We start from the raw sequence: 14,440 nt of genomic DNA on the forward strand, positions 1-14,440 counted from the left end.
TTCATGGGCCCTGTTGTCAAAAGATGACAGTTAATTGGTTCAAAACATGCCAATGTCTACACATGTCACCCCTAAGGTAGGCTGTAGGTAACCCAAAGGACAGCATGTCCTGGTGGTGAAAAACTCAAAAATTTGTTTTTCATTACTGTGAGGCCTGCTTCTCTCTTAGGCCAGCATTAGAACTGCCTTTGTATACTTTTAAGTGGTAGATCCTGATCTGAACCGAGTAGCCATGTCATGCTTATTATGGCCAGAATGGTAATAGAAAATCATGCTTACTAGTGAAGTTGGATTTAATATAACTATTTTAGAAATGCCACTTTTAGAAAGTGGGCATTTCTCTGCACTTACTGCCTTCTGTGCCTTACAGCCTGTCTCCAATCCATGTCTGGGCTGTGCTGGTTGACAGCTCCCCTTGTGCATGCCACCCAGACAGCCATAAACATAGGACATTTAGTCACATCTGCATTCATCTGCTTACTGAATGGGTCTCCCTTGGCAAGAAAGATGGAGGGGCTCTCACTTACACTTCAAAGACCTTGGCCTGACCCCACACAAAGGAATGATACACCCCCCCCCCCCCCCCCCCCCCCCCCTAACAGGGATCCTGCCAGACAGTGCTGGGCTGAAAGGGGAACTTGTGCATTTCAAAACCACCATTTAAAATCCCCTCACCCCTTCAAAGGCATTTTTGAGTACATATACTGGGTCTGTGAACCTCCAAAATCAGACACTTCTGGACCTACAACTGAACTCTGTCATAGAGGCTGCCTGGCTGCCGAGAGGACTCCTCTTGAATGCTTTGCTGGAAGAACGGCCTGTTTCCTTGTTGCCCTGCTGCTTGCTGGCTCCTGACTGCTGGAAGGAGTCTGCCTTCCCCACACGTGCTTTCCAAGGGCTTGGATTCAGCTTGCCTCCTGTTCTGAAGTCTCAGGACCACAAAGACTTCACCAAAGAGAAGAAAATCACCATGCATCGCAAAATTGACGTAACGCCTGCAGAAATCGATGGAGAGCCAATCTTGCAGCTGAATGCATTGCTGACTGGATCAATGCAGTGCCTGCTCCTTCTTATCAGTGCTTCAAGGATTTTCAACTCATCAAAATATCCCTGCATCGCAGTGAGGAAACAAGGCTGCACTCCTGGAAATCGACGCATCACCTTGCTCTGTGGAAAGAAACGACACATCGTCTGTGCCATGCCAGAACATCTGACTCAGCACCTTATGTATCACTGCATCTCTTCCTCTGCTGCCCCTGTGTGTTATTTTTGACACATCCCAGGTACTGTGTTACAGGGATACAGTCGCTGATTCTCAAGGATTGAGGCTCATTTAGACATTTCATAAAGTAATATCTTGTGCATATTGGATCTTGATCGTTTTGATCTTATTTGAGTCAGATAAATATTATCTATTTTTCTAAACTGGTGTGGATTACTTTTTGTGGTGTTTTTCAATGTTAGTGCATGAGTTATTGCAGAAAATACATTACATATTGCCTTCTAAATTAAGCCTGCCTGCGCAGTGCCAAGCTACCAGAGGGTGAGCACAGGATAATTTAGGTTGTGTAGTGACTTACCCGGACTAGGATAGTGGTCCCTACTTGGACAAGGGTGTATACCTCTGCCAGCTAGAGACCCAATTTTTAACAAGGGGCAAAGCCAGTCGATGCATGATAGGAGGATTAGCTGCTTTGTTGGACTGATTTTATCAGGTTGAGAAACAAGCATATGCAATGCCAATAGGTCTTGCCTATGCACGATCAATTGGCTCTGTCACTGTTTTTTAGCCTTGTTGTACAACAGCCCACGTGCTGTGCAGCATGGCTGAAAGTGTAAAAAAAAACAAAAAATGCCTTGCAGTAAATACTAGCTGCGTCATAGCACTTTAAACTTTTTATTTTATTTTATTTTTAATTTTTTACTTTTAACCTTGCTGCACAGCAGCCACACGACTTTACAACAGAGCTTAAAATATTGAAAATCCAAATAGTAGGACTATTTGGCTTGGTCAGTGTTTTCTTTGCCATGCTGTACACCTGCGTGACTGCTGTGCAACATGGTTCAAAGTAAAAAGAAAAAAAAGAGAGAAATGCTATAAGTGGCATAGCACTTTTTTTTAAAACTTCTAGTCATCCTGCACAGCAGCTGTGCTGCTGTACAACAAGGCTGAAAAAAACGTTCACAAAGCTAATTGATCTCGCGTAGAAGCGACATATTGGCTTTGCCAATGCTTGTTAATTAAGACTAACTTTGCTGCTGTTATGGAAGAGTTACACAAAAGGGCAGGTCGGGCTGGACTGTTCCCATGAGGAACAGGGTCAAGACTGATTTGCATATGGCTGGGTCCAAACTGGGATGGCATGGTGAGCAAAATAACGATGGATTAAACCCAGATCTGTGTCTGGGGGTGAGTGTTTGCATTGTTCAACACTCCTTCCATCATCCTTTTGTGTTGCTAAAGTTGCCCAAAGTGGGGAGGGTATGCCCAGATGTGGCTCCCTTGCTCACCGTGCCACTGGATTCAAGCTAGCCTGGCTGAAGAAGGGTGATACCCTGAAACCGGTCCTAGGATGTTTGTTTCCGGTCTAGGGAGGACCTGGCTTTGCAGGTCGGGCTGGACTGTTCCCATGAGGAACAGGGTCAAGACTGATTTACATATGGCTGGGTCCAAACTGGGATGGCATGGTGAGCAAAAGAACAATGGATTAAACCCAGATGTGACTGGGGGTGAGTGTTTGCATTGTTCAACTCTCCGTCCATCATCCTTTTGTGTTGTTATGGAATAGTTAGGAGGCCCTACCAAAATTTGTTTGCCATAGTGAAGGCCTAATAACTGTTTCTGGGACTGGTTATGGGAAGGAAAGTGTGCTCAGAATCTCTGTTTGAGAGATTTATGAAGTCTGACTTCACTGCACAGCTTCTGCTCGATCTTATGTGATTGCCACGAAAGGAAGCATTACTGAGAGAGGGACTTAGTCTCCTCCTACATGAAGATCTTCCTCTCCCGGATGTATGATGGAACCAGGTGTTCATTACCAGGCAATGCCTTTACACGCTTTTCCTTTACCACGCAAGTCATTGCCACACATATGCCATTACCACTAAAAGTAAGTATATGCCAGTTAAGCTAAACCCTTATTTTGCATATGTGTGTATACACACACACACGCATATTCTAATATCGACCCCAACCCCAGAACTCACTCACCCCTAAACCCTAAAAATAGAGCTGTCACACACATACCCTTATCCACCCTAAACCCCAAAAATACCCCTGCCACCCAAATAACCTTAACCACCCTAAGCCCTAAAAATAGCCCTGCCACCCAAATACCCTTACCTAGCCTAAACCCTAGAAATACCCTTGCCACCCAAATACCCATACCCACTCTAAACCCAGAAAATACTTACCACCCAAATATCCTTAACCACCCTAAACCCTAAAAAAAACCTTTCCATACAAATACCCTTACCCACCCTAAACTCTAAAAAGGAACCTTAGCACCCAATACCCTTACCCACCCCTAGACCCTAAAAGTGCCCTTACCTTGTGTGAGAAAGTAGCCTCTTTCTAGCCTTGTTACCCCTACATTTGGCCTGTTTGTGAGTGTATGTCAGGGTGTTTTCACTGTCTCACTGGGATCCTGCTAGCCAGGGCCCAGTGCTCATAGTGAAAACCCTATGTTTTCAGTATGTTTGTTATGTGTCACTGGGACCCTGCTAGTCAGGACCCCAGTGCTCATAAGTTTGTGGCCTATATGTATGTGTTCCCTGTGTAGTGCCTAACTGTCTCACTGAGGCTCTGCTAATCAGAACCTCAGTGGTTATGCTCTCTCATTTCTTTCAAATTGTCACTAACAGGCTAGTGACCAATTTTACCAATTTACATTGGCTTACTGGAACACCCTTATAATTCCCTAGTATATGGTACTGAGGTACCCAGGGTATTGGGGTTCCAGGAGATCCCTATGGGCTGCAGCATTTCTTTTGCCACCCATAGGGAGCTCTGACAATTCTTACACAGGCCTGCCACTGCAGCCTGAGTGAAATAACGTCCACGTTATTTCACAGCCATTTTACACTGCACTTAAGTAACTTATAAGTCACCTATATGTCTAACCTTTACCTGGTAAAGGTTAGGTGCAAAGTTACTTAGTGTGAGGGCACCCTGGCACTAGCCAAGGTGCCCCCACATTGTTCAGGGCCAATTCCCCGGACTTTGTGAGTGCGGGGACACCATTACACGCGTGCACTACATATAGGTCACTACCTATATGTAGCTTCACAATGGTAACTCCGAATATGGCCATGTAAAAGGTCTATGATCATGGAATTGCCCCCTCTATGCCATCCTGGCATAGTTAGCACAATCCCATGATCCCAGTGGTCTGTAGCACAGACCCTGATACTGCCAAACTGCCTTTCCTGGGGTTTCACTGCAGCTGCTGCTGCTGCTGCCAACCCCTCAGACAGGCATCTGCCCTCCTGGGGTCCAGCCAGGCCTGGCCCAGGATGGCAGAACAAAGAACTTCCTCTGAGAGAGGGTGTTACACCCTCTCCCTTTGGAAAATGGTGTGAAGGCAGGGGAGGAGTAGCCTCCCCCAGCCTCTGGAAATGCTTTCTTGGGCACAGATGTGCCCAATTCTGCATAAGCCAGTCTACACCGGTTCAGGGGACCCCTTAGCCCTGCTCTGGCGCGAAACTGGACAAAGGAAAGGGGAGTGACCACTCCCCTGACCTGCACCTCCCCTGGGAGGTGTCCAGAGCTCCTCCAGTGTTCTCCAGACCTCTGCCATCTTGGAAACAGAGGTGCTGCTGGCACACTGGACTGCTCTGAGTGGCCAGTGCCACCAGGTGACGTCAGAGACTCCTTCTGATAGGCTCCTTCAGGTGTTGCTAGCCTATCCTCTCTCCTAGGTAGCCAAACCCTCTTTTCTGGCTATTTAGGGTCTCTGTCTCTGGGGAAACTTTAGATAACGAATGCAAGAGCTCATCCGAGTTCGTCTGCATCTCTCTCTTCACCTTCTGCCAAGGAATCGACTGCTGACCGCGCTGGAAGCCTGCAAAACTGCAACATAGTAGCAAAGACGACTACTGCAACTCTGTAACGCTGATCCTGCCGCCTTCTCGACTGTTTTCCTGGTGGTGCATGCTGTGGGGGTAGTCTGCCTCCTCTCTGCACTAGAAGCTCCGAAGAAATCTCCCGTGGGTCGACGGAATCTCCCCCCTGCAACCGCAGGCACCAAAAAGCTGCATTACCGGTCCCTTGGGTCTCCTCTCAGCACGACGAGCGAGGTCCCTCGAATCCAGCAACTCTGTCCAAGTGACTCCCACAGTCCAGTGACTCTTCAGTCCAAGTTTGGTGGAGGTAAGTCCTTGCCTCCCCACGCCAGACTGCATTGCTGGGAACTGCGACTTTTGCAGCTACTCCGGCCTCCGTGCACTTCCGGCGGAAATCCTTTGTGCACAGTCCAGCCTGGGTCCACGGCACTCTAACCTGCATTGCACGACCTCCTAAGTTGTTCTCCGGCGACGTGGGACTTCTTTGTGCGACTTCGGGTGAGCACCGTTTCACGCATCCTCGTCGTGCCTGTTTCTGGCACTTCTCCGGGTGCTACCTGCTGCTGAGAGGGCTCCTTGTCTTGCTCGACGTCCCCTCTCTCTCCTGACGCAATTTGCGACATCCTGGTCCTTCCTGGGCCACAGCAGCATCCAAAAACGCTTACCGCACGATTTGCAGCTAGCAAGGCTTGTTGGCGGTCTTTCGGCGGGAAAACACTTCTGCACGACTCTCCAAGGCGAGAGGTATCCGTCCACCAAAGGGGAAGTCTCTAGCCCTTTTCATTCCTGCAGAAACCTCAGCTTCTTCTGTCCAGTAGAAGCTTCTTTGCACCCGCAGCTGGCATTTCCTGGGCATCTGCCCATCTCCGACTTGCTTGTGACTTTTGGACTTGTTCCCCTTGTTCCACAGGTACCCTCGACTGGAAATCCATCGTTGTTGCATTGTTGGTTTGTGTCTTTCCTGCCTTATTCCCCTAACACGACTTCTTTGTCCTTTGGGGAACTTTAGTGCACTTTGCACTCACTTTTCAGGGTCTTGGGGTGGGCTATTTTTCTAACCCTCACTATTTTCTAATAGTCCCAGCGACCCTCTACAAGGTCACATAGGTTTGGGGTCCATTCGTGGTTCGCATTCCACTTTTGGAGTATATGGTTTGTGTTGCCCCTATCCCTATGTGTCCCCATTGCATCCTATTGTAACTATACATTGTTTGCACTGTTTTCTAAGACTATTACTGCATATTTTGGTATTGTGTATATATATCTTGTGTATATTTCCTATCCTCTCACTGAGGGTACACTCTGAGATACTTTGGCATATTGTCATAAAAAATAAAGTACCTTTATTTTTAGTATAACTGTGTATTGTGTTTTCTTATGATATTGTGCATATGACACTAAGTGGTACTGTAGGAGCTTCACTCGTCTCCTAGTTCAGCCTAAGCTGCTCTGCTAAGCTACCATTATCTATCAGCCTATGCTGCTAGACACCCTATACACTAATAAGGGATAACTGGGCCTGGTGCAAGGTGCAAGTACCCCTAGGTACTCACTACAAGCCAGTCCAGCCTCCTACACCTGGCATATACTTACTCTTTCGTGGTAAAGGCATGGGTGCTAAAGGCATATGCGTGACAAAGACTTGTGTGGTAAAGGCAATGCGTTGTAATGGATGCGTGGTAAAGGTATTGCGTGGAAACGGCTACATTATAAAGGTTCTTTCCCTCCTCTTTACACACTTTTGGTTGGGTAGAAGGTATGTACTACTGAAAAGAGTTGGTAATTTGCACTTTTTGTTTCATGAGAATATTTACGCTCAATACAGTAAGCTATAGCTGCTTATGATAACAAGCCGATAATCAGTGCTGATCTGTTTATTACTGAATGATAACACAAAGGCAGTAGTTCTTACTTATTGTGAAAAACACATGCTAAAGACAATAAATAGGACTTTTAGATTGTTATTACACTGTGGTAAAGCCTGTAGGCGGGTATTCTGTTACAGTGAATCTCACAGGTGTTCGTTAACAGCAAAGGTCTTTTTACCAGCAAAGGTCTTGGGGTTAGTTCCCGCCTCTGACAAACCCTGTGGGCATAAGATTTTCAGTGTGATAATATTTTTGCCAAAGATTTTTTTGCCATCTCTAATTTTGTATTTATTTGTAATTTTCTAAATGTATTCATCAAGGTTGCTGTGTTGGAAAGGTTATGTTCAATACAGAAGGCCCGAGCGGATTGCGGTGAGATGTCCACAATAAAGGCTGCAGGCCAGATTGGCTCATTGAGAAAAGCTATGTTAGGTGCCATGTTTGATCCGCTCATTATGAAAAGTTATAACAAAGGCAGCCAGCCTTCTGTATTTATTATGAAAAGCATATGTTGAGTACAGTATGCCTTTAGTGGTGGATTATTATTACACTGTGTTACAGCCTGTAGACAGGTGTTTTCTTAGATGGAACCTAACAGATTACCATTAATAGGTTTAGAGTATTCTCTTTGACAAAATCTAGGAACAGGGGTCTTGTGCTGCTAGAATCCTTGTAAGCACCTCTTTAGAAGGGTGGCATATTTATCTGTAAAATGCAATTTTGAGTATATTCGTACTTTTACAATTTTACAATTGCCTCAGGGATGTTTTGCAGCCAGGCTACGCTCAGTATAGTAGGCCAGAATTGATTATGATGGTAAGTCACTAAAAAAGGCTGTAGGCCTGCTTGATTCATTGAAAACATCTGATCTGTTTATTATGAAAAGGCCATACGTGTGACTTATTTATTCTCAAATGCACGTGTTAAAGGCAATAGGCCTTCAGGGGTAGATTGATATTACATTGTGTATACACTGTGTACATACCATTATTATTATTTTGTTTTGCCAGATCACCGTTGGTGTCGGGCGCATGAATGCAGATCGCTGTTAGTGTCGGCACATTTGGATGTATTTTTGTGTATCTTTAGGAAACCTATTCAAAGGTGGCTTCCTTGGATCTGCGTGTAGCTGTGCCCGCCATTTTCAAATTAATTTTCTTAGAGTGTAAAAAAATCCATTCGAAGACGGCTGCCACAGACGTGAGTGCATCTGTGTTGGCCATCTAGGGGAAAACAGTAAACATTTGGAAGCCCATTAGCTTTCACAATTGACTCCTTTTGACTGTGCTAATGCATGCTGTTACTTAAATACATATTTAATATTACTAAATAATATATGCTCAATGGCATGTGTGGCTGTAGATACACATGCTTTGCATGCTCCTGCCATCTAGTGTTGGGTTTGGATTGATGCAAGTTGTTTTTCTTCAAAGAAGTGTTCAGAGTCACAGGATCGGGTGACTCCTCCTCTCAGTAATATTGCACATGGGCATCAACTCCTTTGTTGGATTGTTTTCTCTCCACTGTCTGTTTGGATGTGTGTCTCCATTCTGCCTTTTGACTCGCTCCGGTTCAAATTCTCTTGCTCATCTTACCTTCTTTTGACAGTATTGTTCTCGCTGGTGCTTTTTCCACCTTAGCGCTCACCTTGATTTGTCAGGTCAGGTACCGACCGCCCACCCTTTGGGGCACCTACGCCCAACTCTGGCCTACCTTCCACGCAGCACCAGTGGACATGTTAACCTAATGGAATGGACTCTATTCTGCTTCTGCACTCGGTACCACACAAAATTTCCATACAACGAACAGCATTTCATGTGCAATCTCTGCCTCTTCCCCGATCATTGAGAGGCCAACTGTGACGCCTGAAAATCCTTCTGATCAAAGAAGACCTTTCAAGATCAAAGAGCGCATTGGTTGTAAATGGTGCACAAGAATCCGATTGACACCTGAACATCTTTGGTGAAGAGCACTCTCAGGAGGAGCCTGGCAGGAGGAAGAAGCCCTCTCTATCCAAGATTCTTCAGACTCTAACGTCCAGTGAGCCATCCAAAGCCATGGGATCACCTTGGTGGAACCTGTGTGTACGTGGCCCCTCCTGCCCACCATAAGACTGTTAAAAAGACCCTTCTCAAGAGTGCCGGTCTGCCAGGTCATGGTAGGTGCCGAAAGGCTACTTCAGCTGCCCGGCCCTTCGGTTTAGCACTGAAACTATCTGCAAAGACCAAGGCTCTGTCCTCAGCTTCAACCTCTTTTTCCTCGGACTAAGAGATTGTCTCCGTTTCCACTTGAGCCTTGGCACCGAGATGAACACCTTCAACCTTCACTTGATGCTGACCAAACAGCATCAACTGAAATCTTTGGTGCCGAAAACAACAGAGCAGAGATTGTCAGAACAAAGAGACTTGGGCCAGACTTCTGCTACTCCTTCTCCTGTGGAGCCCAACCTGGAAATTATGGATGCTCGTCATCACCGCCTCCAAATATAGGAGGGTACAGGACGTATTATTGCTACATCTTCTTCCCCTGTACTTTTGAAACAGAGTTGATAAAAAGTATAAATCTGTTCTTTCTGACCCTGTATACATTTAGGGCCAGATGTAGCAAAGGTTTTTACCCATTCTACGTCTATGGGAAAACGTATTTGTACATAAGGCCCTTGGTCTCAGGCTCCGCATGACTCCTTCGAAGCCACCACAGCTCGGAAACGGGTTGATAGCCAGTCCACTGGAGACTCTCCTCCCCTTAGAATGAGAGTAAGAAAACCGATACTGCTGGTGTATCGCCAATTCACAAGCCTTGTTTGCCCAGTACAACTGGGCTTACTGAGACTATATAGAGGAGCTCCTCCAGTTTTTACCAGATGAGCACAGTAAAGGAGGGCAACAAATAGTTGCTCTGGGGCAGGTAGTTTCCAATAATTCAATTTGCTGCGCCCTGGACGCCATTAACACAGCAGCACTCTGCATCAACACCAGCGTCCTTCTCCAAAGGCACGCTTGGCTGCGATGCTCTGGTTTTAAACCAGAGGTCTAGCAAGTGATCCTTAATAGGCCCTTCGACAAGGGGCATATTTTTGGACCTCAAATGAGCCTCACCCTTGAGAAGCCCAAAAAGGACACAGATACAGCAAATGCTATGAGTACATCCTGTCCGAACATTTTCACATGGTTACCCTTCAGGACATAATTCTGCTTTTACTGCAAGGTGACTTTCTGACAGCCCTAAATCTAAAGCACACCTACTTTCATATTCTCAGTCACCCTGCACATCGAAAGGACCTAAGGTTCATCATTGCAGGCAAAGACCACCAGTTCACAGTTCTTCCATTCGGGATCACTACTGCTCCCAGAGGCTTCACAAAGTGTTTAGCAGTGGTTTCCGCAGACCCCAGAAGGCAAAACATGCACATGTTTCTCTACCTCAACGACTAACTCATCAAGGCCCACACCTTACAGCAGTGCCAACAACACACTCCGGTAACAGTTGACCTCCTTCACACATTGAGATTCACTCTTAACTGCTCAAATTCTCATCTTCAACCTCTTCAGGTAAAGCCTTATCTAGGAGACATCCTGAATGTGGAGCTAGGGTTGGCATACCCCAACCCGGCTTGTGTTCACAGTTTTCAGACTCTACTCCCTCAATTTCAAGCGAATCATGCTTACGCAGTCAGGACCATTATCTGACTGTTGGGGATGATGGTGAATTGCATCACCATTGTTCCTCATGCCAGATTTCACATGCTTCCCCTACAGCAGTGTCTGTGTCGTTAGTGGTCTCAGTCACAAGGTCACCAGGAAGATCTAGTGTTGTTAGAGCACCACACTCACCGTTCTCTGCAATGGTGGAACACTACCGACCTGTTGAAGGGGCTGCTTTTTCTAGACCCTGTGCCTCAGGGCATACTGACCACAGACACATCACTGACAGGCTGGGGTGCTCACCTTCAAGACCTCACAGTACAGGACCGCTGGGATCCCTGTCACCAGTGCTTACACATCAATTACCTCAGCCACTGTTTCTAGCCCTGCAAGTATTTCTTCATCATCTAACTCACAAGGTTGTCTTCGTCCCCATGGACAAAACAACAGCCATGCACTGTTTGCAGAAACGGGAGGGAGGGGACACAGTTGTCCCAATTGTCGCAACTCTCTCAGACAATACGGAAGTGGTCTCTTCACACCACATTCGTCTTGTGGCAGGATGCAGCAACAAGTCCACGAGTGGGAACTCTACCCACAAGTTCTTCAACCATGCTTTGTAAAATGGGGAACTACTCAGATACTCCTTTCCGCCACAGCACAAAACACAAAATGCCCAAGCTTCGCCTCCAGGTATCCTCACCCTGTATCCAAGGGCAACGCTCTATGGATGAACTGGTCAGGGATATTTGCTTATGCTTTTCCACCTCTCCCTCTCATTCCATTTCTGGTTGGAGAATCAGGCAAACGCCTCTCGCCTTGATCCTTGTTGCTCCCACTTTGGTGTGTCAGCCATTGTTTACCACACTTCTGGACCGCTCAGTAGTCCCCCACAAAAAGCTCTCCAAAAAGTCTGATCTTCTCACTCAAACTCAAGGACAAATCAAACATCCAGACCCCAAGACACTCAACCTTGCCATATGGCTTCCGAGGTCTTAGAGTTTGGTTACTTAAGCTTGCCTGATGTCCACAGTCTAGATTTTAAAAGAGCACTCATGTCTTACATTGATTGAACCAAAGAGTTCGGGAAAACTAAACAGCTCTTTGTGGCTTTTTCACCACCTCACAAAGGCAGTCCAATATCCAAATCTGGCATAGCTAAATGGACAGTGAAATGCATTCAACCTTGTTATGCTAAAGCCAAAAGACCTGTTATCCTTAGAGCACATTCTACTACGAAAAAAGGTGCTACAATGACCTTTCTTGGAAACACCACTGTAGCTGACATCCGTAAGGCAGCTACATGGGCAACACCACACACATTTATGAAACACTACTATATGGATGTGCTAGCACGTCAACAAGCCAATGTAGGCAAGGCTGTGCTACGAACACCTTTTCAGTCAATTGCACCTCCTACAGGCTAGCCACTGCTTTTATGGAGGGACTACTTTACAGTCTATGCAGAGCATGTGTATCAACAGCCACAAGTGCCATAGAACGGATTAAGATACTTATCCTGTAAGCATCTGTTCATGGCATGTAGTGCTGTAGATTCACATGTGCCCTCCCTCCTCCCCGGAAGTCTGTGGCCGTTGCAATTACTTTACCCTTGTATATATTTGTACATATGTATCTATACATCGCATGGACAACTTTTCCCTACACTTCCCTTCCTTACACTCCTTTCTCACCCGCCTGCGGGAAAACAGTCTATCAAAAAAGTTGATGCCCATGCGCAATATCACTGAGAGGAGGAGTCACTCGATCCCATGACTCGGAACACTTCTTTGGAAAAAAAATAACTTGCACCACTCCGGACCCGACACTAGATGGCAGGAGTATGCAACACATGTGAATCTACAGTGCTACATGCCACAAACAGATGCTTACAGGGTAAATAACATAATCCTTTTTTTAAAAGTTATTATTCTGCTTGCGATATAGATGTCAACAACGTATATTGCCAAAAGGCAGTCCAGATAATGGTAAGGAATGCATTCACAAAATTCAAAAGTCTCTTGCACAAAAACATGAATAAGAATAAATAGTAAGCTGTTTAGATGGGGGTAGACCCCCCCCCTTCTTCTACTCAGCCCCCTTTGTTCCCTAATTAGTCTTTAATGTGCCTCCCTGCCTTTTGCTTTGTGCCATTGTGGGGGTAATTTTGGGTCCCCACATTTAAATCTTTTTTTCATCACTCCCATATCCTACACCTTAATAAATTAGTTTTTCTGAGAGTCAGCTTTTTAAAATTAGTTATTGTAAGGTTCAGTGATTGCTTTTCTCTAAAATTCTCTCTCCTGTGCTCAGCACCTGCCCTTTCTTCATTCACATCTTCTCATGCACATTTCCGCTTGTGTCCTAGGTGATTGCTGGTTGCTGGCTGCCATTGGATCCCTCACCCTCAATGAAGACCTTCTGCATCGAGTGGTCCCTCACGGGCAGGGATTCCAGGACGATTATGCAGGGATCTTCCACTTCCAGGTACAGTGCTTGAGAGCAGGGCGCTCTGAGCCCAGGAAGAAGGTGCTAACACCCAACTACCTGTTCAACGTGGCCAAAGGGTTCGATGAAACACCATAAGGCGCAACCAATCGATGTGAGATGGACCACTGAGTAACCCCACTGCTGTGTGGGAGAAGATCCTAAGTCTGCTGACTTCCTTGCCTTCATGATTCCCCAGTCACTGCCAGTTGAGACTCTTGGAGGTTTCTGTGTTCCTCTATGAGTCACACATCCATCCCTTAGTTGCTGTGCTGGGGTTGGGTGAGCTGTCTTGCATGTGCCCTCTTCTTACACTCTTTCTGGAGCTTACTGCTTTATACCATGGATTACACATACACATACGTCCGACTCTCCTTATTCTGCAATTCCCATACACTCCTCCCCAAACCCATTTATCCCATTGTCACCTGCCCCAGGGCCATTTTCAAGAATCTGTGCATCTCCATACAGTAAATACACACAGTAAGACTTTATTCCTAAAACTAGAAGGCACCCTAGCTCCGCGTGACCTGATCGGTGGGTTGAACTCTGTGCGGTCCCCTCCCAGGCCCCCCAGTGAATTGTCTTCCTCACCTTCAGTGCCTGAGGTTGTGTGGGGCCCAGTCCAGCCTCACCTCCAAGTTCTGGCCGGATGTTCAAGTTTAAAGAGATTCTACGTTGCACTAATTGAAAGTCTGCAAACAGTGTGTCCCTCTCGCCAAGGAGGAGTGCCCTTGGGCCCCACCTCCAACCACTGACTCAAATTAAGCGCTACAAATGACCCTCGGGTAGATAAAGAAACGATGAAGAAACGTAAACTTTTGCTGCTTGGCTAATCAGACGTTTTGCAGGCTTGGCACTGAAATGAGGCTTTAGACAACATGGGCGAGTACAACTTCAATACGTGACTAGTATGGACAGAAATGTGGCTGTAGCAATTACACTTACACTAAGGCAAAAGGTTCACTCTGTAGGGAGTGGCTGTAAATGGATTGAAGAGGCCCGAGATGGTTTTAGAATTACACTGCCTCAGTATTCTGTGCTCGCACATTTAATCGCAGCAGCCGCGAGTTTCAGAGGAGAGCTTTGGGCACCCGCACGTTTTTATTGACAAATTAAGCACTGTGCAACACTGTGTTTAGCTGGTGGTACAGTTGAAGAGAGCCTCTTCTTTGAGGGCTAAAACGGAAGAGATATGCTTTCAGCCCTTTGCTGATCTGGGGACAATCCTCTTCCAGCCCGACGAGAATATGGGGCAAGTGTTCCAGGAAGACAAAGCCTGAGCATGTAAGGATCTAGCACCAACTTTCTTGAGTCTGTAATTTGTGGAATGAAAATACCCCATCTTCATTTGAGTGTGAGAATTCTTCTTGCACA

At 46.2% G+C, this 14,440-nt stretch overlaps 1 protein-coding gene across 1 annotated transcript in view; it reads left to right on the forward strand.

Moving 5' to 3' along the window:
* LOC138296826 (calpain-1 catalytic subunit-like) overlaps nucleotides 1-14,440 on the forward strand; it is a 457,633-nt gene that overhangs the window by 272,640 nt on the left and 170,553 nt on the right. The window contains exon 4 of the mRNA XM_069236287.1: nucleotides 12,945-13,063. Coding sequence (XP_069092388.1) covers nucleotides 12,945-13,063 — 119 coding nt within the window. The remainder of the gene's footprint in view (nucleotides 1-12,944; nucleotides 13,064-14,440) is intronic.

The sequence above is a fragment of the Pleurodeles waltl genome, chromosome 5 (genome assembly GCF_031143425.1).
Source record: "Pleurodeles waltl isolate 20211129_DDA chromosome 5, aPleWal1.hap1.20221129, whole genome shotgun sequence".
In the NCBI taxonomy this organism is placed as follows: Eukaryota; Metazoa; Chordata; class Amphibia; order Caudata; family Salamandridae; genus Pleurodeles; species Pleurodeles waltl.